General features: G+C 37.0%; 1 protein-coding gene across 5 annotated transcripts in view; it reads right to left on the bottom strand.

Moving 5' to 3' along the window:
• Positions 1–25,898, bottom strand: part of CHM (CHM Rab escort protein) — a 209,884-nt gene that overhangs the window by 110,214 nt on the left and 73,772 nt on the right. For 3 of the 5 annotated variants that reach the window (XM_008272993.5, XM_089324091.1, XM_089324088.1), the window contains exons 3-5: positions 21,949–22,021; positions 18,262–18,386; positions 4,414–4,786 (exon numbers count right to left, since the gene is read on the bottom strand). In XM_008272993.5, the coding sequence (XP_008271215.3) occupies positions 4,414–4,786; positions 18,262–18,386; positions 21,949–22,021 (571 nt within the window). The remainder of the gene's footprint in view (positions 1–4,413; positions 4,787–18,261; positions 18,387–21,948; positions 22,022–25,898) is intronic. The other 2 variants (XM_089324090.1, XM_089324089.1) reach the window with 1 other exon arrangement.

Raw genomic sequence — 25,898 nt, 5'->3', positions numbered from 1 at the left:
GTACAAGAAAAGAGTGCTTCTGAAGAAGTCAGCAGGCTGTGGGACTGGCTCTCTGCTATGGCCTGGGAAAGCAGTGGAAGATGGCCCAAGTGCTTGGGCCCCTGCCCCCAGTGGGCAGAAGCTCCTGGCTTCTGGCTTCTGATCAGCACAGCTCCGGCCACTGCAGCCATCTGGGAAGTGAACCAGCAGATGAAGACCAATCTCTCTCTCCCTCTCTCTGCTTTTCAAATAAATACATAAATCTTTGAAAATACATTTATGTAAATATAAAAATAATATATAATTTTGACTTCAGAATAATTAGTGCATAAAAGGTTTGATGCAATGTTCATTATTTCTTTTGTAAGAAGTACAATTTACTTTAGTTTTTAGAGTTGTTCTCTGACAAGATTTTATAACCATGGTTGTCTAATATCTTAGTTTCTTAAAAAATCTATAATTGTTAAAAATAAGTTAGTAAACACAAAAGATAAATATTTTCAAATTCATGTACTGTTGTTTGTAAAATATGTAAAATGCATTAGGCCTTTTAGTAAATATTTTTCATAAACTGTTGATATATGACAAACCATTTTAATTACTTTTAAGTAACTATGTGTTAAGATTCTATACATTCTTTGAAATGTTTTATACTTAATTTAGAGGCTTTAAAAGATTATTGCAAAATGGAAATTAAAAAACCAGCAAGCAGGAGAGAGAGAAATATTTTGGAAGTTCCAGACATGAGAATGTGTCTTAGTAAGTAAAGCTACTTCAATTAAGGGGAAAAGTAAGCAATGTTTGACTTAAAGTGACACAGCTGATGTCCTTTAAGGAGGCAGAGGAATGATATAAAACAAATAATTGAGGAAATGTTATAGGTTTGTGGAAAAATCTTGTATGAGATTAATTTGAGATTAGAAGGAAATTATTACATGGGTTTCTATAACTTGGGCATTGTTATGAAAGGTACACTGATATAGAACTAGGATTTATTCCCCTATATTAAAACAATAAAGTTTCTAAAAACATATACAGAAATATATTAGTAAATATCTGCAAAGTGTCTTGATCTTCAATTTCAAAATCTTTTTCTAAATACATTTTCTCCTCTTAATAGTTTCTGCTTATATAATTATTCCCTCTGACAATTTTCTAGCTATCTTCTGTAAGCTATTTTATGTTCCTTGGATTCGACACTGTCATGGCCTGACTTGACATATAAAATGTTTATATAAAAAGCCATTTGATGAGATCCCAGTGGAAAGAACAGGTCTTCAAAGAAGGAGGTACCTTTCTCTGAAGGGAGGAGAGAACCTCCACTTTGACTATGACCTTGTCTAAAGAAAATAAGAATCGGAGAACTCAGAGGGCTTCCATAGCCTTGGAAACTCATGACTGGAGCATAGGGAGATTACTGATGCCATAGACAGGAGTGTCAATTGGTAAAGTCAACAACAGGAGTCACTGTGCACTTACTCCTCATGTAGGATCTCTGTCCTTAATGTGCTGTGCATTGAGATTTAATGCTATAACGAGTACTCAAACAATATATTTCACTTTGTGTTTCTATGGGGGTGCAAACTGTTGAAATCTTTACTTAATGTATACTAAACTGATCCTCTGTAAAAAAAAAAAAAAAAAGAAATTATCAACTCCCAACTTGACTCTCACTGGGATTAAACATGACAATAGGTCTGATCTGATTTCATCATCATTTAAAAAAAAATCATCTATTATTTTTCACTTTATGTTTCTGTGTGGGAGCAAACTGTTGAAATCCTTACTTAAAGTATACTAAGCTGATCTTCTGTATATTAAGATAATCGAAAATGAATCTTGATGTGAATGGAAGGGGAGAGGGAGTGGGAAAGGGGAGGGTTGTGGGTGGGAGGGACGGTATGGGGGGGAAGCCATTGTAATCCATAAATCGTACTTTGGAAATTTATATTCATTAAATAAAAGTTAAAAAAATAAAAAAAAAGCCATTTGACTCTTTAATGACAAAAAATGCATTTAAAATACCATGTAAAAGTAAAAACAACTTCCAATTAGACTAGAGTTTTTTTTTTCTGAAGGTGTGCCATATTTAAACTTAAATCTCAATTTTACCTTACTCTGTGTGACCTACCACAGTCATTTCATAGTGATAAGACTAAAGAATATGGTAATTTGATTAAAATGACTTGAACTAAATTTAATAATTAATTTTTGCTGCCCTTGGCATTTTGGTTTCATAATTATTAGAGTTCAGACTAATGAAATGAATTTTAATTGTCTTTAAGTATTTCCTCTTTGGTTACCTTCTCTTTCAGTCTGAGCAGGATAATACTATGTATTTTATTTGACCAATTTAGCCTGATCTATTATTTTTAAAAGGTTATATTCACGGTTATGGCTTGTAAACTGTAAATCTCCAAAGTACTTGGGTCTTACACCATGAGAACTTTGGGATGGAATACACATAGAAATATCAAGAAGCTTGGAGATATCAAAAGGATTTTAGGAAAGAGGTAGGGCTTAAGATAGATACGTCAATCATCCTAAACTTAGATGTGTTAATGAAATTATTAGAACACATGAAATTTCCAGGGAGTGCCCAAATACCCCAATAACATATAACACACTGCTCTACACCATTCAGTATTGGTGAATACTTTATACCATTCAGTATTCAGTTCAGGAAATGAGAAACATTCTTTAAAATGACCAAAAAAAAACCTCTTAAAAAAAAAAATCCCCTGTGTTGCTATGGTTACAGTCTTTAGATACTTCTGCATTTTTGAAACAATAATTATATTTATGAACCTATGAAAACATGCATGACAAAGTATAACTGCCTAATCAACTGCCTCTAGACATTTTTTTTAATTTATTTACCCTAAGAGATCCAATATTGCTAACCAATAAATCCTGAGAAAATATCCGGATATCTCCTTCACAATCTATTCAAATGTCTCAGTTTCTAATTAAACTTCTCCTTTCCACAACCAGTATTCATTTTCTTAGAAAGTTAAAGTTTCCTATGCTAAGTCCTACAATTGAATAGCATCATTTTCTATCACTTTCCTGTGGAAAATGTATATTTCACATATTACATCTTAGACACATTTATGAAATAGCCTTGATTCTTAACTACATTTATATCATTATATCCCAAGTTCTAAGTAACTAACTCAAAATGAAATTTTCAGACAAAGCCCATTTACTATATGACTAGTTCAGTTTTTTGTTGAGTTTCTGTTGTTCACTTCTCTTTAAAGTACTGCTCATAAGAACTGGAAGGTTATTATTGTGTTAGGATTAAACTTCCATCTAGAGACAAATAACCAAGTTAAAATGGAAAGAATGCTAGATTTCAAAGCATGACAAGGTCAAAGAAGATGGAGAAGGCAGAATCATAGTTCAGAAATATGAAGTAGGATCAAGGCAATAGCCAACTCAGATCATGACAGAATCAGATACAAAGTGCTACATGATAAAAAAAAAAAAAAGGATAGTAAAAAGATAATCATATTTTCAGGCATCTAGTTCAAAGGGAACAGGAAAACAATATACAATTGCAGCAGCAAAATGTGAGCAGAATGCATTGGTCGCTTTCTTTCCCCTATCATTTGGAACTTGAGGAAAACTCAGTATTTTGAAAAGCCTAGTTTTGAGTCAAGTCTGATGTTATTCACTTCTCTTTAATTCCTCATAGTTTGCCTTTAACTTAAAGAGATTTGGTCTCTATTTTCACTCTATTTTTACCTAGCCCTGTATCGTGAGCCTTTAAGATCATGATCTTTTATCCCATTGGTTTTCTAGACTCTTACACTAAGCCTTGCTTCCTAGAAACACAAGGCAACTTCGTACCCTCCTAAGATCCAGGAAAACTTCTCTAAGTCACACTAAAATTAATGTTAGAGTTAAGGGTGGAAACATAAAAGACAAAAGCATCTTTAGCGTCTTCCCACTACTTAATTATCCTCCAGAACCCTCAAATCTGAACACAGAATTTTCAAAAATGCACTGGTTCATCATATATCAAGGATTAAAAAAAAGTTGACGTAAATTGACTGTCAAAAACATGGATTAGTAAATGGGTTCATTAGAGTGTTTTTTAAATGGAATTCACACATCCAAGCATTAGAAGAATATTCTGATGCACTATGTGGTTTAATACAAAAGTATTTAAGTACAAAAATATTGTTTAATTATAGATCAGAAAAGCACATTAAAAGCAGTTTAATGTGCACATTCTGAAGTGCTTTCAATCTTAAAGAATATTTTAAATGAATTATAAACTTCTGGTTAGTATCTCTTTATACAATAAATGCTCTGTATTTCAGAGAATAAAATAATTAAAAATTGGATTTATGGACCAAGATGTTATGTTTAATCAATTAGAAGTTAGCCTTGTTCTACGATAATATGGGTAAAATCGGTACTTACCTTTGATACCAAATCAATATTAAATCTCCTGCCTTCTTTAATAATTTGTGAGTAAGTAATCCTATTTTTCTTTGGTTGCTCTATGGTGTCTGCTGCTGTAGGCACATTTGTGCTTGTTTCTTCTTCTGAAGTTTTATCATCACAATGGTCGCCTTTCTCCCCTGTTGCTTCAGCATCATTTACTTCTGGGGCACTCTCTGGATCACTGCTTGGAGTTTGTTCTGCGGACATTTCGCAGCTCACGATGCTTAATGACTCATCTTCTGTAGGCAGGCAGGCAGAATCTGCAGCTTCTGTGGAGTTCGCAGATGTCACAGATGCGTGATTTTTCTGCAATGCACCAGCTTCTTCAACATCTTCATGCAAATCCTGACTAATAAGAAATCACAATAATTAACATCATGCTTTTGATAATTCTATCCTGTTACTTTTTTTAATATTGCTTAACTTTGCATGGCAATTTTTCCTTACCCTTTTTATCTTATAAAATTCAAGTGTATGTTCTGCCTTAGGTGAGCCAGACATTAAACATTTATCTGTAAGTTTTCAATGCAATATGAAACATAATTAAGATTTGATAAAAAGAGTTCAGGGTTTAAAAAGTCACACAATTATTTTTATTAATTTAAGGCAGACAAGGGAATTGTATTTGAAGCAAATCAACTTAATGCTTAAGAGTATAGACTGCAGAATTAACACATCCTCTAACCAGTTAGCTCTGTGTACACAGGCAAGATACTTACATTCTGAGACCTAAATTACTTCTCTATAACCTAGGAATAACATCACCTACCTCCCTTACAAAGTTGTTCTGAAGATCAAATGAAGTACTATATGCAAAGAATATGGCACAGTGCTGGGGACACAGTAAGTGCTCAATGATGGATATCAAAGATCATTAATACTGAGAATTCTTGACTCAGTGGTGTACAGAGGTATAATCTTCACTGAAGTGGGGGCAAAAATCTGCCATGAAAAGTTTAAATTGGTCTACCTCAATGTGTAATCGAACAAAATCTGTATTCTTTCCTGTCAACTATTCTTTCAGTACTGACATCTATCACTCTCCTGGAAGGCCCATTCTTAAAGTTATTACTAGAGTTAACATTCTCAGTCTATCATTTTCTTGTCTGCATCATGAATTTCCCTATTATATTTCATCCTCCCCAGAATCCACTATTTTCACTGGATTTCCCTAATGCTCAATACCTGACCCAATTGTATGTGATAGTCTCTGGCAAGCAAACATCTGCTCATTGATATTCCAAGAACAGTTGCCCTTCCTTATGTCAAATGTAAACCCCTCATAAAAATCTTCATCTTCCTGTCTGTAAACTAAACCATTTTCTTCTTTTACTAATTTTCTGGTCTCATCCTCACCTACATTCCAACATGCTATCTCTGATCTCCGTGTTTTGGCCCAGATCATTTTTTTTTCTGGATTAGCCTTTCCACTGCAAATAAAATCACAACTCCCCATTCCCAAACGTAATCACATACTTTAACAATCTATCTATTTTAAGGAGAAGTTTAAATTTTACTTTCAAGAAGTCTTTCTTGATCCAACCATATTCAGTAACTCTGCTGTTCCATGCTCTTATAATACACAAATGCAGCTTCCCTTGAAATTTTTAAAAAATCAATTCCTTTTTCATAGTCCTTGGTTGTTCAGCACATACTTTATTTTTAGAACTATATTTTTCTCTTGAGCAAAGACATGTACACCTCTTCCTTGTGTCCTTTTCAAAATATCCACTGTACTGTTATATAATATATAGATGTGATATCTATTAAATACTTGAAGAATACATGATTTGCATATGCAATAGATTTTCTTTATTAAACAAACATTTATAAAAACATAAAAGATTAGGTGAGGAAAACATGCTATATAATAAATGTTAAAAAGTAGGTACAGTGAAAAAATGAAGTACCTTATTAAAATTAACATAGTAACTACAACAAAACAGAAAATATTGAAAGAATAATACTCAAATGTCAATGAAGTAAAATGTCTTATTTGTTGTTAAAGCAATTTAATGAAATACAATGAAAAAAGGAATTGATATCATTAATGATATAGCAATATTTTTCAGAGTTAGGAAACTATAATGGGAAGAACATCCAATTTCTACTCCTTAATGCCCTACTTGGGAGACATCAAGCAAGTCTCTCAATCTCTCAGATTCCTCACGTATAAAATGGAGATCAGGCACAGACAATTTTGTTCAGCAGTTAAAATGCTGTTTAGGGTGTCCATGTCTTAAATCAGAGTGCCTGAGTTTGATTCTTGGCTCCAGCCCCTAATTGCAGCTTCCTGCCAGTATAGAACCTGGGAGGCAGAAATAACGGATCAAACATTCTTGCCACTCACAGGAGAGACCTGGATTGAGTTCCCAGCTTCCAATCCAGCCCAGCCCAGACTACTGCAGGGATCAGAGAATGAACCAAAAAAAGGAAGCATGTGCTGTCTCTCTTGCTTGCTCCCTTTTACTCTCTGTGCTTCTTAAATTTTTTAAATGGGGATCAATTCATCCGCCTTACCTTTGCATGAGACTGTTAAATGAGCTATTCTATGTTAAAAGTATTTTATAAGCTCTAAAAAGCTCAAATATAAGACATTAATCTAATTTAGGATATTCTAAAATTGTCTGCGATGAAAGCTCCTTGGCCACATAAACACGCAATAGCCCCACAGACATTAACAACGTTAAAAATGAAGAATGGCAATATGAAATGTGATTTGTCTGTTTTCTACATAATTGTTCATGCTCTGTATTCACTTTTGTTATTATGAAAGCCAATAAAACTAAAATGTGTTCCATAAGGGATCCAAAGTGACAACTTTCAGCAAAAGTTCCACGCCTGATCATTAAACTACGAAATGACATGATAATTAATTATATTTTACAGCTAAGACAAACAATAACAACCTCTCTTATTACAGACCATGATGATGACACTGTGAAAATGGAGCAAGCAACTGACCTGGTTAGTGGCTTTCTGTATTTTCCTTTGGAGGACTTTATAGAGTGAATGAAATGTATTAGCCAATGTGAGACTATACAGAAGATATAAGTCAAAATACCACTTATTTAAAGTATAAATGTAAGGAAAGAAATTATTTTTTGGGAATTTGTTCAGTATACATAAACTCTTAAGTTTCATTGCTCTCAACAAAATTTGGTAGAATTCCAAAACCACAAAACACAAGCAATAAAAACACAAAACATTGTCCTCAATTTCCACTAAAAATAACCATGGTATTTTGGCAAATTTGCCAACATTGAGGTTAATACCTAACAAGAAGTTATCAAGATACCAAAATACTTCTAAAACTGTAATTCCTCAGTAAACAAAATTCTGATAATAAAAAGGGATATCTTCTTCCACGTTTAAAATTTTATATCTAAGAAAAGTCTTACCCTGAGGGTTATAGCCCTCCCAAAAATGTTAGAATTTTATTAATTTAAATGTATTGAAAACTACGAAAACTTACTTATCAATTATAAAATGAGATTATAAGCCCTCAAAAGAACTTTTGTGTTTTGAACTATTACAATGATTTTCACATATAATGCTTATTATCATTATTTCTTATAAAAAATTCACTACCAAAGTAGATTTCAAACTAAATCTAGTTCTCAGATTCTTTCCTCTACATAGTTAAATATTTAGGAACATTATCACTTAGAGTTGAGTAGATCTTTCAGCAAAAAAACCCACAAAAAGCTAAAAAGGTATGGCTGGGAAGCATAGAAATAAATAAAAATTCATCATGAAGGAAACTAATGTGATAGATTTTTAAATAAAAGATTAGAAATTATAAAAAAAGATATAATGTTATCAATATTGTTAATTTGAATTCCACAGGCCATTTACCATACGGTATAACAATATTTTTGAGATGATTTTCCCAAAGTATAACTGCTGAATACTGTTTGCATAAATACATTTTTAATTGTCAAATCTATAAATAACCTTGAAATTTTGGAGGTATAAATTCTGGTATTATCTAGTACTGCTTATCAATTAATGATACTAACAAAGAGCACCTCCAAGCGAATGTGTCTTATTAATGCCTTGTAATAGTCACCCTTTTAGATAAGTCAAATGAAAACTGCCAACCAGCTGGTTAATCTATTCAGCACAGGTGTTCACTATTTATTGTTCAGCCATTTGCACTTTTTCCTCCAAAACACCTTGTTGCAGAGACTGTATTCTTTTGAGGTGTGCATTTTGTTCAAAGGCTATTCATTTCTAATTTGCATGATATATGTTATACAGCCACCCAGATGTTCACTACTGAGATAAACATTTAAATGGTTACTTGTAAGAACTACAAAAAGACTATCCAAAAATTGTGGTTCTAGAAAAGAGCAATATTAAAAATACATTGTAATCAACTTTGAATTGCTATAATATATTGATAGATACATTTCCCTAATTATTACAAGTTTAAAACATTAACATATACTGTAGAATACAATTGAAATATTACCCTCTTGTCATATTTCTCCAAGCACTAAACTTTACATGGTGGTACACAGCAGGTACACTGGTTGCATACTCAGTAACCATTAACCTCTCCCTCCTTGCTATACCTCAATGCTGTTCCAATATCAGACTGAAGGTATCGAGTCCTGGGGCTTGGATTTTGACTGCTCGAAACTAATTATGGTCATTTTACCTCCCTTTTGGTGGTGACTGATTTAGAAATGAGCATATTATTCAGTTTTAGCCAGTGAGATAAGGAAGAGTTTACTGGAGGCTCTTGGTAATGATTTTCCATGAAAAAAAAAAAAAGTGCACACGTGCTAGGAAAAACTCTTCCCCCTTCCATTTGCGATTAGAGATTTCTATGGTCTAAGAATCTGTTTGGAAAGCTAAGAGAAGTGCAGAACAGATGCCCCAGTGCTCTTAGGTGCTGAGGCTACATAATTAACAAATCATCCCCCTACCTATCACCACCTATATACTCTGTCCACTTGTTTAAGCCACATTTAGTTGGGCATCATGTCATCTGCAGCCTTAAACAAATGTATCATACACAGTTGTACAGCTTCCTGTAAACTGTAAAAACTGCAGGTGATTTTTACTTCTTTTGTCTTATTAGTGTTATTCCATTGCTATTGTTGCTCAAGAAGAACATATTGCTGGAATAATTTTTAAGATAAAATTTTAGAACTAAAAATAAGTAGTTTTAGATGCCTGTTTGAATAAAAATCTTAATTTTGGTATTAATTCTCTAGAGTTGGTTCATTTGAACCTGAACTTTCATCCTGCTTTAACCTTATACCAGGAAAAGGGGGAAAAAATGCTCAATATGCAAATAATAGGGCAAGAAGTAATCGTCGATATTTAAAAAAATCTCTTCTCACTAAAGAAACCATATGACATTATACAATTAACAAGCAAACAACTTTTACCCAAGAATCACTTGAGTTTGTATAACATTAAATGTGAATTAATAACTTTTCATGGTCTGTTGCATATTTAAATTTAGAATGACAGCTTTTATTCCCTCATGTAAACTATATTCTGTGGCATGTAAACTACAGCCATGACCATTAAAGGATACTAGATTCATGCTACATCTAATACTAGGAGTTAGGTATTACACTATATATCAACATATACATTGGGGCCGGTGCTGTGGCGTAGCGGGTAAAGCCGCCACCTGCAGTGCCAGCATCCCATATGGGCACTGGTTTGTGTCTGGCTGCTCCACTTCCGATCCAGCTCTCTGCTATGGCCTGGGAAAGCAGTAGAAGATGGCCCAAGCCCTTGGATCCCTGCACCCACGCGGGAGACCCAGAAGAGGTTCCCGGCTTCGAATCGGCACGGCTCTGGTCATTGTGGCCATCTGGAGAGTGAACCAGCAGATGGAAGACCGATCTCTCTCTCTCTCTCTCTCTCTCTCTCTCTCTGCCTCTTCCTCTTCTGTAACTCTGCCTTTCAAATAAATAAATAAATCTTGAAATATATATATATATATATTAAACTAGTAAATTAAAGAAGTAAAATGTACATCCTAAGGTGCTCACCTTCACAATGGAAACACTTTATTTACAGGGTTGTAGGGTCCCTTTGATGTGCATACATATTTACCAGCTAACTGAAATATAACATAATACAATGGCCATAGCACAGGCTTTTGAGTTTGATAAATATACGTTCAAATTCTTGCTTTCCTACCTCTGGCTGTCCCTGAGCTTCTGTTTATTCACCAGTAAGATGTATCAACAGCTCATGCACATGGCTGTTACACAGAATGAAATTAAACGTAATAAACTATGTAATGCACCAGGTAACATCAGTAGCCTGAAAGATGTTATCCAATAAGTGCTAGTCCTTTTTCCTTTCCCTCCCATAAGTCAATGATGTGATCACATATATACAAAATCATTTCAATGTAAAAGTTTTTATATAGCAAAAATATTTCTAGGTCCAAAATAAAAATTATCCCACAATTTTAACTAGCACTCAAGATAACCAAGTTTTGATAAAACAATCTGGATATTTCTTTAAAGTATGTCACAGATTGACTTAACTATGATAAAAGGTTGATCAGTTTATATTTAGCAGTTAGCCTAACTGTATAGTAACTCAAAGCATTAAACATTCAAATGATCATTAAAACCTTTTCACTGTTCAATTCAAAATAGTTGTTGAAAATGAGTAATCTCCACAGCAACAATAAAGAAAAATTATCCTATATGTTTACAGTAGAATATACTGTTCTTGACTTGCCAAGTACTTGGAGGCATTTCCCAAGCATTGGTGATGGCTTTGCATTCTAACTCAGTCCTACTGGCAAGCAAAGTTAAAAATCAGGAGACTTCTGATATGGCTATAATATTATTTATGGGGGCAGAAATTTGGCATGGAAGTTAAGTTGCCACTTGGGACACTGCACCCATACTGAGTGCCTGGTTAAGACTCTCAGCTACTCCACTTCTAATCCAGCTTCCTGCTAATGCACACCCTAGGAGATAGTAGATTACAGGCCAAATATTGGGATTCCTGCCCTCCATGTGGGGGATCTGGATGGAGTTCCTGGCTCCTGGATTCAGACCAGCCCAGCCCTGGCTTTTGTAGGGATTTGGGGAGTAATGTATCTTCCAAAGGAAGGAAGGTAGATCAATTAATCAATCTCAATTTTTCTCTCTCACTCTTCCTGTCAAATGAAATGAAAATCAAATAATTTTAAAACGTATTATTTAAAGTTTATAGTCAAGAGATACATACTTGATTCCCCCTTGATGTTAAATAACCAAGTGGCATATGTGGAAATCACACCATAGATTTTGACCTAATGAACAGCAACTCTGTAACTCATCTGATCTAAAAATGGGAAGACAAGTCATAATAGTTCAGCCTTTATATCATCTATAAAGATTGACAGGCAGAGTGTACAGTGAGAGAGAGACAGAGAGAAAGGTCTTCCTTTTCCATTGGTTCACCACCCAATGGCCGCTGTGCTGCAACCAGCGCACTGTGCTGATCCGAAGCCAGGAGCCAGGGGCTTCTTCTGGTCTCCCATGCGGGTGCAGGGCCCAAGCACTTGGGCCATCCTCCACTGCACTCTCGGGCCACAGCAGAGAGCTGGCCTGGAAGAGGAGCAACCGGGACAGAATCCAGCGCCCCGACCGGGACTAGAACCCGGGGTGCCGGTGCTGCAGGCAGAGGATTAGCCTATTGAGCCGCAGTGCCGGCAATAAAATAGACTTTTGGTGAGTGACCATTAAAGTACCAAATTTGGGAGAACTTGTCATATGGCCAGTGTGTTGATTTGAATTGCATATGCTGAGAGAGTAATGTGCAAGAACAACATTAGTAAGTGAGAGGCCCTAAATAATTGGCCAGCATTAGTGTACAATTACAAAGTTCTCAGGAAGTGATAATAACTTCCTTTATGAAAAAAAAGGTTCATTAAGTGAGCCTACGGATAAGTAGAAAATATAATTAACCTGTGTTATCTGGCTATGACAGAAAACACATGACTCACAAAAAATATTCTTAAAAAATAAAGAAAAATCAGTTGAAATGAAGACATAAAACTACTGCTCTTTGAAAAAAGACATGATTCTTTATGTAAAAAGAATCCTAAGGAATTTCCTTAAAAAAAATCCTAGAACTAATAAGTTTACCAAAATTTCAGGATACATCCAAGATCAACACATAAAAATCAACTGCATTTCTAGTTCATAATTATGAATCTAAACTAAAAAGATAATCACACTTATAATGGCTCCAAAGAAAATTAAATACTTATACAATTAACAAAATATGTACATGACCAGCATGCTAATTAAATTCTGTTGAAGGAAATCAAAGATGATCTCCAAAAAGGGAGATTAAACAATGTCCAAAGATTGGATGAATCAAGATAACAATGATGTCCAATCTCCCCAAATTCATTACAACTTTAACATACTCTCTATCAAAATCTAAGCAATTTTTAATAGGCATAGACAAGTTTTTCAAAACACTTATATCGGAAGCCACAAACTCTAGAATAGCTAAAACAATCTTGACAAAAATAAACTGGGAGGGCCGGCACTGTGGCTCACTTAGTTAATCGTCCACCTGCGGCGCTGGCATCCATATGAGCACTGGTTCTGGTCCCAGTTGCTCCTCTTCCAGTCCAGCTCTCTGCTGTGGCCCGGGAGTGCAGTGGAGGATGGCCCAAGTGCTTGGGTGCCTGCACCGCATGGGAGACCAGGAGGAGGACCTGGCTCCTGGCTTCAGATCTGCGTAGCTCCGGCCATAACAGCCATTTGGGATTGAACCAACGGAGTGAAGACCTTTCTCTCTGTCTCTCTCACTGTCTAACTCTATCTGTCAAATAAATAAAAAATTAAAAAATAAATAAATTCGGAAAAATCATTCCACCTGATATTAAGGCCTATTATTGCCGGCGCCGCGGCTCAATAGGCTAATCCTCCACCTAGTGGCGCCGGCACACTGGGTTCTAGTCCCGGTCGGGGCGCCGGATTCTTTCCCGGTTGCCCCTCTTCCCAGGCCAGCTCTCTGCTGTGGCCCGGGAGGGCAGTGGAGGATGGCCCAACCAAGTAGTTGGGCCCTGCACCCCATGGGAGACCAGGAGAAGCACCTGGCTCCTGCCTTCGGATCAGCGCGGTGCGCCGGCCACAGCGCGCCAGCCGTGGCGGCCATTGCAGGGTGAACCAATGGCAAAAAGGAAGACCTTTCTCTCTGTCTCTCTCACTATCCACTCTGCCTGTCAAAAAAGAAAAAAAGGCCTATTATTATAACTGCAAAAATGAAGACAGTGAGGTACTGGTGGAGAAAAAGATCAATGGAACAGAATAAAAAAACAGAAACAGACACCCAAATATAGTCAATTTTTGACAGGTGCAAAAGTAATGCAATGGAGGAAGAATAGCATTTTTCAACAAATGGTGCTAAAGCAACTAGATATCCTTAGGTTGAAAAAAGGAAAAAATAAAATAGGAATATCATCTCAACTCACCCTTTATACAACAAAATAAAACTATTTAACTGTTTTTTGTGCAGAGGAAGAAAATCTAAATATAGAGCTAGGTAGCTTTCTCAGACTGGACATCCAAAGCATAATCCACACACTCAAAAAAAATATAGCCTGGACTCATCAAAATTAAATATATCTACTCTTCAAAACCATCCTGTTTTAAAGAGGATGAGAAGACAAAATACAGAAGAGGGAACAATATTTTCTAACGACATATCTGACAAAAACCAGATATTTAGCATAGATAAAAACAAAAACCTCTAGAAACTAAAAAAAAAAAAAAAAAAAAAAAAAAAAAAAAAAAAAAAAAAAAAAAAAAAAAGAAGAAGAAGAAGAAAAGGAAAAAAAAAAATAAAAGCAAGCCAAAGACAGGAACAGACATTTCACTAATAAGGATATCTGGATGGCAAATATACACACCAAAAAATATTTAAAATCAACAATTAGCAAAATGCAAATTAAAACCACAGTGAGATATCACTATATACCCACCAAAATGGCTAAAATAAGAAAATGAGAACACTAAATGCAGGTGAGAATGTGGAGAAACTACATTATACAGATATTTTTGGTGAAAATGTAAAATGCTACAGTACCTCTAGAAAATGATTTGGCAGTTTAAAGCTACATATACAATAACCATATGACCCAGGAAGAACACACTTAAATATTCATTCCAGGGAAATGAAGACTTTTAGCTCAGAAAAATGTTCACGTAGAATTCTGTGCATGGAATTGAGTAGCAACTTTATTTGTAATAGCCCAAAACTGAAAATAGCCTAGATGTTTTTCCAGAGTGGGTTATTAAACAAAATAGTACAACCATACTGTGGAATAGTACTCAACAACAACAAAATGAACAAATTATTGATGTACACACAATCTGGATGAATCTCCAGGGAATCATGCTGAATGAGAAAAAAGTGCCAAAAAGTTACATATTATCCAGTTACGTTTAACACTCTCAAAATGATAAGATTATAGAGGTGAAAAACAGATCAGGGGTTCCCAGGAATTAGGGATGGTGAGGGGAGGGGTGAGGAGGAAATGAAGTATGGTTACAAGAAGACAACAGGAGGAATTCCTGTGCTAATGAAGTGTTCTGTAACTTGACTATAGTGATGGGCACAGGAACCTACGTGTGACAAAATTGTATAGAACTACATACACATACACACAAACCCTATGCGCATAAAATGTAATACAAACATCAATAACACATATGTAAAAAAGCAAAGAAAGAGTCAAGAACCTGTAATATGTTATTCATTATTTTGAAAAAGGTATTCACAAGAATTTTGCAGTATGCCCTCAAGAATGTCGAAGATCTACTACACAGTGATAGCTTTACTTACTCAGCATGAAACAGTAAACTGAAACTTGTCTCTAACTCTCAAATAAAATAAATCTTTAAAAAAATGATGTTTTATTCTAAACATTTTTAATACTTATTTTGTAAAATGTACTTCAAATACCCCTATTATTTCAAGTGAAGGATAGAGAACATTATTCAAGTTTTGCCTTAAGACACTGGGATGTGTAATTATGATCATCAATTATTATACTGTGTTACAATACAGTGATGGCCTTGAGGGATCTTCTCTTAGGAAAAGCCATTTACCCCTACATTAAGTGGCCTAATGTCCACACTCAGCTCGTTGATAGTCTTCTCTTTTGCTAGTCTACCATCACCTAAAATAGCAGCATGTTGGAGCCCAGGGGTCCTTTTGGGATCACCTAGTCCAAACCATTCATGTTTTACTAATGGTAAAGTAGAGGCCCAAAGTAGAGACATCACTTTTTCAGTATCACATAGCAAGCTAAATGGCAAAGGCAGAAGAAGCAGAACCTTTGTTTCTGCATAGTTCTCGGTGTTCTTGCCTCTAGTACAAAGTACTATGACAGAAATACCAGAAAACAAAGTTGTCAAAATACATAAAAATAAAACAAGATTTTTGGTTTAAGTGAGTCAGTCCTGCTTAATGACTTCTCATATAAAGCAAGTCTTTTTGACAGTTGTTTTGGCCCTAGCCCCTTTCACATAGTGATTCCAAGTTTGTGACCATGACTCAAAAGACTAAGGATGCCACAATCTGGCAAGTCCAAGAGAAGGTACTGTTTTTCCACGCTGGTACCAATTATAGACGAATGGATTTTCTCAACAGTCTTCCACCTCCCTGGACATTCTCTCCAAGCTCTTCCTGCTTACCAGGACTTTAACAGCTAACTTTCCCATGTAAATGAAGACATATAGAAAATTATCCAAGTTCACCTCTTGATCCACATTCTAACTGGCAACGAGCAGAACAGAGTCTTAAAACGAATCTTTAGCCGTTAACACATTACTTTATTTTCTTTAAAAACAGATAGCTCTTCATCTCCTGGTTCACTCCTCAAATGCCAGCAACAGCCAGCATTGGACCACATCAAAGCCAAAAATTCAATCCAGGTCTTCCACGTGAGTGACAGAGACGCAAGTACTTGACTCATCATCTGATGCTTCACAGGTTGTAAATTAACAGAAACTGGATCCAAAGAGGAACCAGGACTAGAAGCAGGCACTCTGATATGAGATACAGAAGCCCCAAGTCACATCTTAACTATTGTATTTTTTTTTTAATTTATTTGACAGGTAGAGTTATATACAGTGAGAGAGAGAGGACAGAGAGAAAGGTCTTCCCTCCATTGGCTCACTCCCCAAATGGCCAGCACGGCCGGCACTGCGCCGATATGAAGCCAAGAGCCAGGTGCCCCTCCCTGGTCTCCCATGCGGGTGCAGGCACCCAAGCACTTGGGCCATCCTCCACTGCCTTCCCGGGCCATAGCAGAGAGCTGGACTGGAAGAGGAGCAACTGGGACCAGAACCGGCACCCATATGGGATGCCAGCGCCGCAGGTGGAGGATTAACCAAGTGAACCACAGCGCCGGCCCAAGCATCTTAACTGCTGTGCTATATTCCTGCCCTCAACAACCTTTTACTTTGAGAAGTTCCAAAAATGAAACTAAGGAAACTAGGAACTGAAAATGAGATGATTTTGTCTGCACTGAAAAATCTCACCTTAGTCATCAGAAATTATCAACCTCAATTGTCATAAAGGACAGATAGCTGAGGTATCAAAAAGTACCACTCAAAAGGCCACAGTTTAACTCTCACTATACTGTAGTCAGATAATATTCAATACACACAAAAAATAATCACACAAGAAACTTAGCAAATATTTCTGATTTCTTTAAAGTATCTAACGTTTCCATTGAAATCACATTCTTTTGTAAATCTTACTACACCAGCTCTGATCAAAGTTAGTGAGTTGCACCTTTTCATATGGAATGGCATTTAGTATTATGTAAATAATACATAATATTATTATATAAATAATACTGACATTTCAAAGGTTGGGCTTTTGCTGAAAAATCACAGAATATTAACTATGTTAATGAAATACACTAGTGACATGAAAGAAATGAACACTGCTGACAAAATGAAGCTTAAATTCCCAAACTTTTCATGGGCTCAGGTAATGCTTACCACTGTACCACAACAAGGATACGCAAGATGACTGAAGATATCTTGCAGAATCTCTAGTGTATCGGATTTTAAATTTTAATTACTATCAAAGTACACGAGATTCCATGTTCTAAACTTCTGGAATCTGTAACTACTGCAATGACTACACTTTACCATGATTATTATCTTTCAACCCATCAACCATACACTTGAAAAATAAACTATTCAAATTATTTTAAAGCAGTGAATTTCTCACTTAGAGGGAGACTTAAAATATTCCTTCTTCCCACTGCTTTATCATAATTTTCAAAAATATGTACCAAAATGTTATGGCCACTCTTTTTTATTCAAAGTTGTAATCTACATTTTCCTACACTGAATGTTATCTAAGAAGGATGGCACAGCTGAAAGAAAATTGAAGTATGACTAAATAATCCTGGAGTTTAATTTTGGACTTTACCTTTCTCTAGCTTATCTATCAAACCATATGATCTTTGGTAAATTATTTCATCCCTTGAGGATTCTGTTTCAAAAATTGCAACTAATTAGTTGCAAAATGCAACTAATACCACTACCCAATCCTAACACAGGACTGTTGTAAAGATCAATGGAGAAAAAGTATTTAAAAGAATTTAGTAAATTGTAGACATTCATGTAAGACATTATTACTGTTATTACCTAAACCCAGAACACTGAGAGTTACATTTAAAAAAAGGCCAAGTCAGCATAGCAATTTGACATGTAGCAACCAATGCCATACAAATCCTTATTACTGGTTACTTCTGAATAAGTGTAAAAGAAAAGTTTATCCTAAATAAATATTTCATACCTGGCATAACAAAATACTTCCACATGTTGAATGGTTTTATCTTTTTTGCTAAGACCAATGGCTTCTTCATTTTCAAGGACCTGTTCTTGCCACCGTGAACTTTCATTCGTAGTGTCACCATTTTCCTAAACAAAACACCAATGAGAAGATTTAATTAAGCTGAGCATTCTGAAACTAGAATTTTCTAAGCAAATTTATATCTTGTCTTAACTCATGTTTTCCCTTTTATCCCACCAAAGCTCAAAGAATAACAACACTTCAGAGTCACTGAAGTGACTCTAACAGAGTGTACTAACTTCAAAAGGAAAGAAGAAGAAAACAAAGTGAAAAATCTATGCTATCAAAAACTTGCTTTGGTTTAGAGATTTCTATCAGGATGTGTTACATTTTGATACACTCATTAGAATGTGGCTTATTTTTTCTCTTTTTAATGCCTGAAAGACACACACAGGGACAAAGACAGAGTTCCCATCTGCTGGTTCATTTCTCAAATGCTCACAATAATACTTAGCTGTAGCAGAAGTTGGGATCCAGGAACTCAATCCTGGTCTCCCAAATAGGAGTCAAAATCTAATCACTTGAGCTATCATCTATTATTGTTACTTCTCAGGGTGTGCAACAGAAGAGAGCTGGAATCAAGAGTGGACTTTGAACTCAAACCCAGGCACCCCAATTATGGAATGTGGGCATCCCAACTGGTGTTATAACCACTAGGTCAGTTATCTCATTTTTAAAAAATTAATTAGTTAATTAGAGAGGCAGAAGGAGAGAGAGAGAATTTGAGTGCACACACAGTCTCAACCACTGGTTTACTCCCCAAATGCCCAAATGGCTGGGTGGGGCCAAAGGTGGCAAAAAGCTGGGAACTGGGTATTCAATCCAGGTTTCTTATGTGTGTGGTAGGAACCCAATTACTTGAGCCATTACCACTATCTCCCAGAGTCTGCAACATCTGCAATGAACCAGCTGATGGGCACTTCCTCTGCCTCTCTCTCATTCTCTTTGTCAGTCTGACTCTTTAGTAAATAAAATAAATAACAAGCACAATTTATCATTTTAAATTGAAGAAAAGTTTTGGTAGACTTATTAAACATAAGCAGAAGAAGAAGTGAAGTACAAGAACTCTGAATGTGGAGACATGGAGTTACCAGTCTGAGAAAGAATCTTGTGGACCAAGAAGCGAATGAAGGGGAAAAGGACACAGTGACAGAATCAAGACCCTGGCATGAAACAAGCATTAAAATAAACCCTTAAAAAATATTAACCAATACCAAAATTTATTTTTTTTAAATCCTCTCACTCACCAAAACTTTTCCACTCAGGAAAACAGAGGTTTTCCTTTCAATTGTTGTTCTGAGAATTCAGACTAAATTTTCTCATGGAAGTACTAAACATGCCAATTATGAGATGGACCTGACAAACACAACCCAAGGGCAAGGTTCAAAAAAGGATCTCTGACCTAAACTTAAATACATGACTATTTTAAGCATACAGATAAAAAGTTGAATGTCTACTTATTAAATTTACTCTTGGCTTAATATGCAGTTTGAATTAATATATGAAATGCTACTTTAAAATACTTCACACTTCTCCACACACTCATTTCATGGAAACAGCATTTCACCGCATCATCAATATCAACTGTCTTTGTTATCATGAAAGCTACTTTTTTGAGAAACATACAACAGTAAAGCAATCAATGCAACTACAATACTTAACATGGTGCTTGGCATATGATAAACGCTTAATACATCAAGAGCTATCTTAGGCATAGCTAACTGAATGTAACTTTCTGGAATCCTTTCCCAATACTTTAAACTCTTTGGAGAGATAGCAGTTTCTGATTCTTTTTTTTTTTTTTTTTTTTTTTGGACAGGCAGAGTGGACAGTGAGAGAGAGAGACAGAGAGAGAAAGGTCTTCCTTTTGCCGTTGGATCACCCTCCAATGGCCGCTGCTGCAGCTGGCGCACCGCACTGATCCGATGGCAGGAGCCAGGATCCAGCTGCTTTTTTTTCCTGGTCTCCCATGGGGTGCAGGGCCCAAGCACCTGGGCCATCCTCCACTGCACTCCCTGGCCATAGCAGAGAGCTGGCCTGGAAGAGGGGCAACCGGGACAGAATCCGGCGCCCCAACCGGGACTAGAACCCGGTGTGCCGGCGCCGCAAGGTGGAGGATTAGCCTATTGAGCCACGGCGCCGGCTAGTTTCTGATTCAATGTGTGATGCTCTTAGCAGGAATTTCATTTCAAGACACATTACTCATTTGTAACAAATTTGTCTTTTAAGTCAGTCATAAAAAACTGGTGAACTCCATAACATAAGCAGTTCCCTATATGATGCTGTAAACAATCTTCAGAAAGCTTCTTTGCAATGATATGCAATAGTTGTAATAATGATATCCTATGCTTAGAAAAAAAAGATAAATCATATCAAATCTATTTCTTTGCTTTTTCTATTGTTCCATATACATGCAAAGCCACCACTGACTGCAAAATACCAAATTAATGTATCTTTCCCAAATAATGGATCTTTGTTTTTTGAAAAAAGATTTATTTATTTGAAAAGCAGCCTTAAAGAGACAAGAGAAGGAGGGAAGGGAGAAGGAGAGGAAGGTAGTGAGGGAGGGAGGGAAGATCTTCCACTTGCTAGTTCACTCCCCAAATAGCCACAATGGAGGAGTCTGACAGAGGCAGAGTCTGAGTCAGTCAGAAGCCAGGAGCCTTGTGGGTCGCTCAAGTGGGTGGCAGGGGCCCAAGCATTTGGACCATATTCACTGCTTTCCTAGGTACATTAGCAGGGAGCTGGATCAGAAGTGGAGCAGACAGGACTAGAACCGGTGCTGATATGGGATGCTGACACTGCAGGCAGCAGCTTAACCCACTGTACCACAACACTGGCACTTCGTTTTTGGGTGTTGCTGTTGTTCAAAATATATTAATTGAAATAAAAGCTAGCAATATGTGGGATTTTACAAGGACTTTTTTCTGAATAATGATTTTGGGAGAAAATGTTGCCTTATATTTAGGCATATAGAGTAATTAGGAAATGTTATCAAGAATATACAATGTCCTCTCCCAGCAACATATCCATTTATATTTATTTACATTTTTAAAGTAACATGTATATTATGAATGCATCAGAAAAGTATCAGTTGGAAAGGGGGTTATGTATATTGCTTGTTAAATGAATAGGGGCTAGCATTGTGGCACAGTGGGTTAAGCCACAGCTTGCAACATCAGCATCTTACACCAAAGTATAGATTCTTGTACTGGCTACTGTGATTCTTTAGATCCAGCTTCCTGCTAATGCATCTGGGAAGACCAAGGATGATGGCTCAACTGCTTAGGCCACTGCCACCCATGTAGGAGACATGGATGGAGTTCTTGATTCATGGCTCCAGCCTGCTCCAGCTCCTGGCTTGGATATTGCGGCCATTTGAGAAGTAAACCAACAGACGGAAGATGGATCTCTCTCTCTTCCCCTCTCTCCCTCTCTCCCTCCCTCTCCCTCTGTTGTTCTGCCTTTCAAATAAATAAACGAAAATAAATCTTTTAAAATATAAGTGAATAAAAACAAGGTATCAATTGTGTATTACAGATGAATCTTGAGGTTTTTTTCTTCAATGTAAAGTTACTATGTGACACAAAATACAACCTAACAAATTAAAAGATGAGATAAGAACTTTACCTGGTATTCCTTTATCCAGGACAACAGTCCTGAAAAGCTAAAACTGGCCCAGTTTCCTCCATAGTAGTTTCTTCTGTTACAATAAAAAAATAAGAATAAACATCATAAAAATCAAGACACTGTTTATCATCAACAAAGCATCCCTGACACTTCAATCCATTTCATTTTCTAATGTTGATGCCTCTAAAGATCAAAAGCACACATAATTGGGATGCTGATACATGAGGAAATAGTAGTCTTAGAACTGGGCCTCTCAGATTCCAAAAGAAACTTTTCCTTATACAAGGAGTTAAAAAAAAATGTATCGCACTGAACAAGTAACATGAATGTGTATGACTCCTGGGTTAACAAAAATAACTCAGAAAAAACTCTTGATAAATCTCAAGGAATGTCACTGAAAAACTACTCCGTTTTCTGAGGGCAGTTAGATCTGCACCATCAAATCCATCTCCCACACTGACACACATGGCTACTCTAGATCAATGAAATGTCCTGTGCTATTCTTAGCCTTCAGGACCAAAATGAAAGTAAATCACGGGCCATGGTTATTCACAGCAAGACTTTCATGATACACAAAATAGGAACATGATTCCTACTGACAATTTGGTGAGCTATTATTCTTCATTCTACAGATCTGTGAAGATCATCTTGTTTTGGAGAACCCAAGGGTCTCCTAACTAGGATCAGGAACAGTCATTTGACAGTGGTTAAGATGCCACTAAGCAAATCCACATCCCATATCACAGTGCCTGGATTGAAGGCCCAGCTCTGTTGGGATTCCAGCTTCTTGCTAATGTCCACCCTGGGAAGCATCAGGTGTAGCTCAAGTACTTGAGTTTCTGCCACCCACATTAAAGACCTGGATTGAATTCCTGGCACCTGGCTTCCACCTGGCCCAGCCCCAACTATTGTGTGCATTTGTGGATTGAACCAGTGGTTGGAAGATCCCCACCCCTACTCCCTTTCAAATAAATAAATATAAACACCGTTAAAAGACACTGGAATTAAGCAGAGATTTCTGGCAGCCAGAACTCTCTAGTTCTAATACCACATACTGGGCTTCCCAAAACAATTCACATTTATTGATTCTGTGTGGTAAGCCCCAAATGCACTTGATTCCTTCTACAACATCCATTCTGATTCCGGCTGGGAAAGACTCTTGGTTTTCTTTTCATTTTCATTTTTGCTTCTCTGTACTTTCCTTTAATGAAATACAAATTCATAAAGCCTCTTTTTAAAATTAAACAAAAAATTAAACCTTCAATATGATACCAAAAATTACTCTTCCATAATGTCTCAAATTTCTGATTTATTTTTCCTCACTGTTGACATGGCCCTGAAGAGAACAGTTGGGTGCTTTACTTTATTTTTATTATTTAAGATGGAGAGAGAGAGAGAGAGAGAGAACTCTCTGTTGGTTCACTCCCCAAAAGCCTGAAATCACGCGGGGTGGGGGGTTACTAAAGCCAGGAACTGGGTCTCACACATGGGTGGCAGGGAACCAACTGCTTGAGCCAACTTCTGCTGCCTCCCTGGGTATGCACTAGTAGGAAACTAGAATCAGGAGAGATGTCAGCTTTTGGTTATTTGTTTGATTTTGAACGAAAGTAATCACCATTTTGCTCTAATAGAGAAAAGGGTTAAATTAAAGTTAGGTCTATTAATACAGATCAAGATCATTATTTAGAAAGAACAGATCAGAAAAAGCATAAGTTCATACATTGGAATCCCCACAGTTTTGAAATAAACATAGAATTTCAGCTATACTGGCAATTCAAAATGCCCTTCCCCTCCGTATTCCCACAACCACACAGTCGCTAAAATGTTGAAATCAGAAAACCTGCCAGCTGTGATCCCTCTTATCAAAGAGAGCAGTGGAAGGAGAAAGTAGGCAAAGACAGGTATGGAGAAGTGGCAGGAAGTACAAGAGGGATGTTGGTATTGGTAGCTTTCCCATAGCAATCTATATCCTTATCTCCTTTTAGAACAATATACTTCTGTTACCTCTTCCCATTTCCAAATATTCAACAAAAGCAGAAAATGTACTAGGTGTTAGTGAAAAAAAATTTCTGAATCCAATGTCTCTATAGTTTTTGTTGCACATTTAGATTTCTTTTAAGCCACCCTAAGGTTCTCAGTGAGTAGCACTGGCTAATGGGTGAAAGCTTTAAAACAGAAGTAAAACGTTTTTGAATGGACATATCTATTCATAAAAATATTACCTAAAGTCTAACACTGTGGTTAAACCGAAGTTTCTTAGGGTACAGATATAAAACCTATTAATAAACTGTACTTTTTTTACTTAGTAAATATAAATTTCCAAAGTACAGTTTATGGATTACAATGGCTTCCCCCCCCATAATTTCCCTCCCACTCACACCCCTCCCATCTCCCGCTCCCTCTCCCATTCCATTCACATCAAGATTCATTTTCAATTATCTTTATATACAGAAGATCAATTTAGTATATATTAAGTAAAGGTTTCATCGGTTTGCACCCACACAGAAACACAAAGTGTAAGATACTGTTTCAGTACTAGTTATAGCATTACTTCACATTGGACAAATAAACTGTACTTTATCAAAATATAAACATGTTCACAAAATCTATCATTTAAAAAAAAAGGCCAGGTACAAACAAGGAGAAATATTCACAAAACATAACTTACAATAGACAGGGTAATAGAAATTTGGTCTAGCAATTAAGTTGCTGGATTTCTGAGGGTCTAGATTTGCTTCCTGGCTCTGGATCTTGAATTCAGCTTCCTACTAGTACAGACTCTGGGAGGCAGCAGGTGATGTCTCAAATAATTGAGTTCCTGCCACCCTCATGGAAAACCTAGATTGCATCCCTAGCTCTGGCTTCAGCTCAGTCCAGTCCTGGCTTCTGCAGGCATTTAGAAAGTGAACCAGCAGATGAGAAAGTTCTCTCACTTGCTTGCTTCTCCCCACCCTCCTTAAGCTCCCCACCACTCTGCCTCTAAAGTAAATAACATAAAAAAAAATTGAAAAGGATAGGTATCCAGGATATATAAAGAGCTCTTCCAATTTTTAAAATAGATATTCAATTTTTTTTTTTGACAGGTAGAGTGGACAGTGAGAGAGAGACAGAGAGAAAAGGTCTTCCTTTGCCGTTGGTTCACCCTCCAATGGCCACGGTGGCCAGCGCGCTGTGGCCAGTGCACCGCGCTGATCCGAAGCCAGGAGCCAGGTGTTTCTCCTGGTCTTCCATGGGGTGCAGGGCCCAAGCACTTGGGCCATCCTCCACTGCACTCCCTGGCCATAGCAGAGAGCTGGTCTGGAAGAGGGGCAACCGGGACAGAATCCGGTGCCCCAACCGGGAGTAGAACCTGGTGTGCCGGCGCTGCTAGGTGGAGGATTAGCCTATTGAGCCGCAGCGCCAGCGATATTCAAATTTAAAAACAGGCAGGATGAGGCATTTAGCTTAGCAGTTGAGATGCCAGTTAAGTCACCTGCATCTGTGTATCAAAGTACCTGGGTTCCATGCCAGGCAGCTGAGTCCTGCTTCCTAATGCAGACCCTCAGGATAATAGTGATGGCTCAGGTGGTAGGGTTTCTTGCCACCCACACTGGGGACCTGGATTGGCCCAGTCTCGGACATTGTGTGCATTAAAGTGTGAGCTATTAGGTGGGAAGCCTCCCCTATCAACCTTGGTTGCCCTCTGCCTCTCAAATAAATAAATAAAAAATGGGTCGGTGCTGTGGCATAGCAGGTAAAAGCCATCACTTGCAGCGCTGGCATCCCATATGGGCGCTGGTTAAAATCTTGGTTGCTTCACTTCCGAGCCAGCTCTCTGCTGTGGCCTGGGAGGGCAGTGGAAGATGGCCCAAGTCCTTGGGCCCCTGCACCCCTGTGGGAGACCCAGAAGAAGCTCCTGGCTCTTGGCTTCGGATTGGTGCATCTCCAACCATTGCAGCCATCTGGGGAGT

Source organism: Oryctolagus cuniculus, chromosome X, assembly GCF_051225735.1.
Source record: "Oryctolagus cuniculus isolate XC-2025 breed Fujian yellow rabbit chromosome X, ASM5122573v1, whole genome shotgun sequence".
Classification (NCBI taxonomy): Eukaryota; Metazoa; Chordata; class Mammalia; order Lagomorpha; family Leporidae; genus Oryctolagus; species Oryctolagus cuniculus.
Note: the sequence above shows the minus strand (reverse complement) of the source record. Positions and strands in the feature narration are given on the sequence as shown.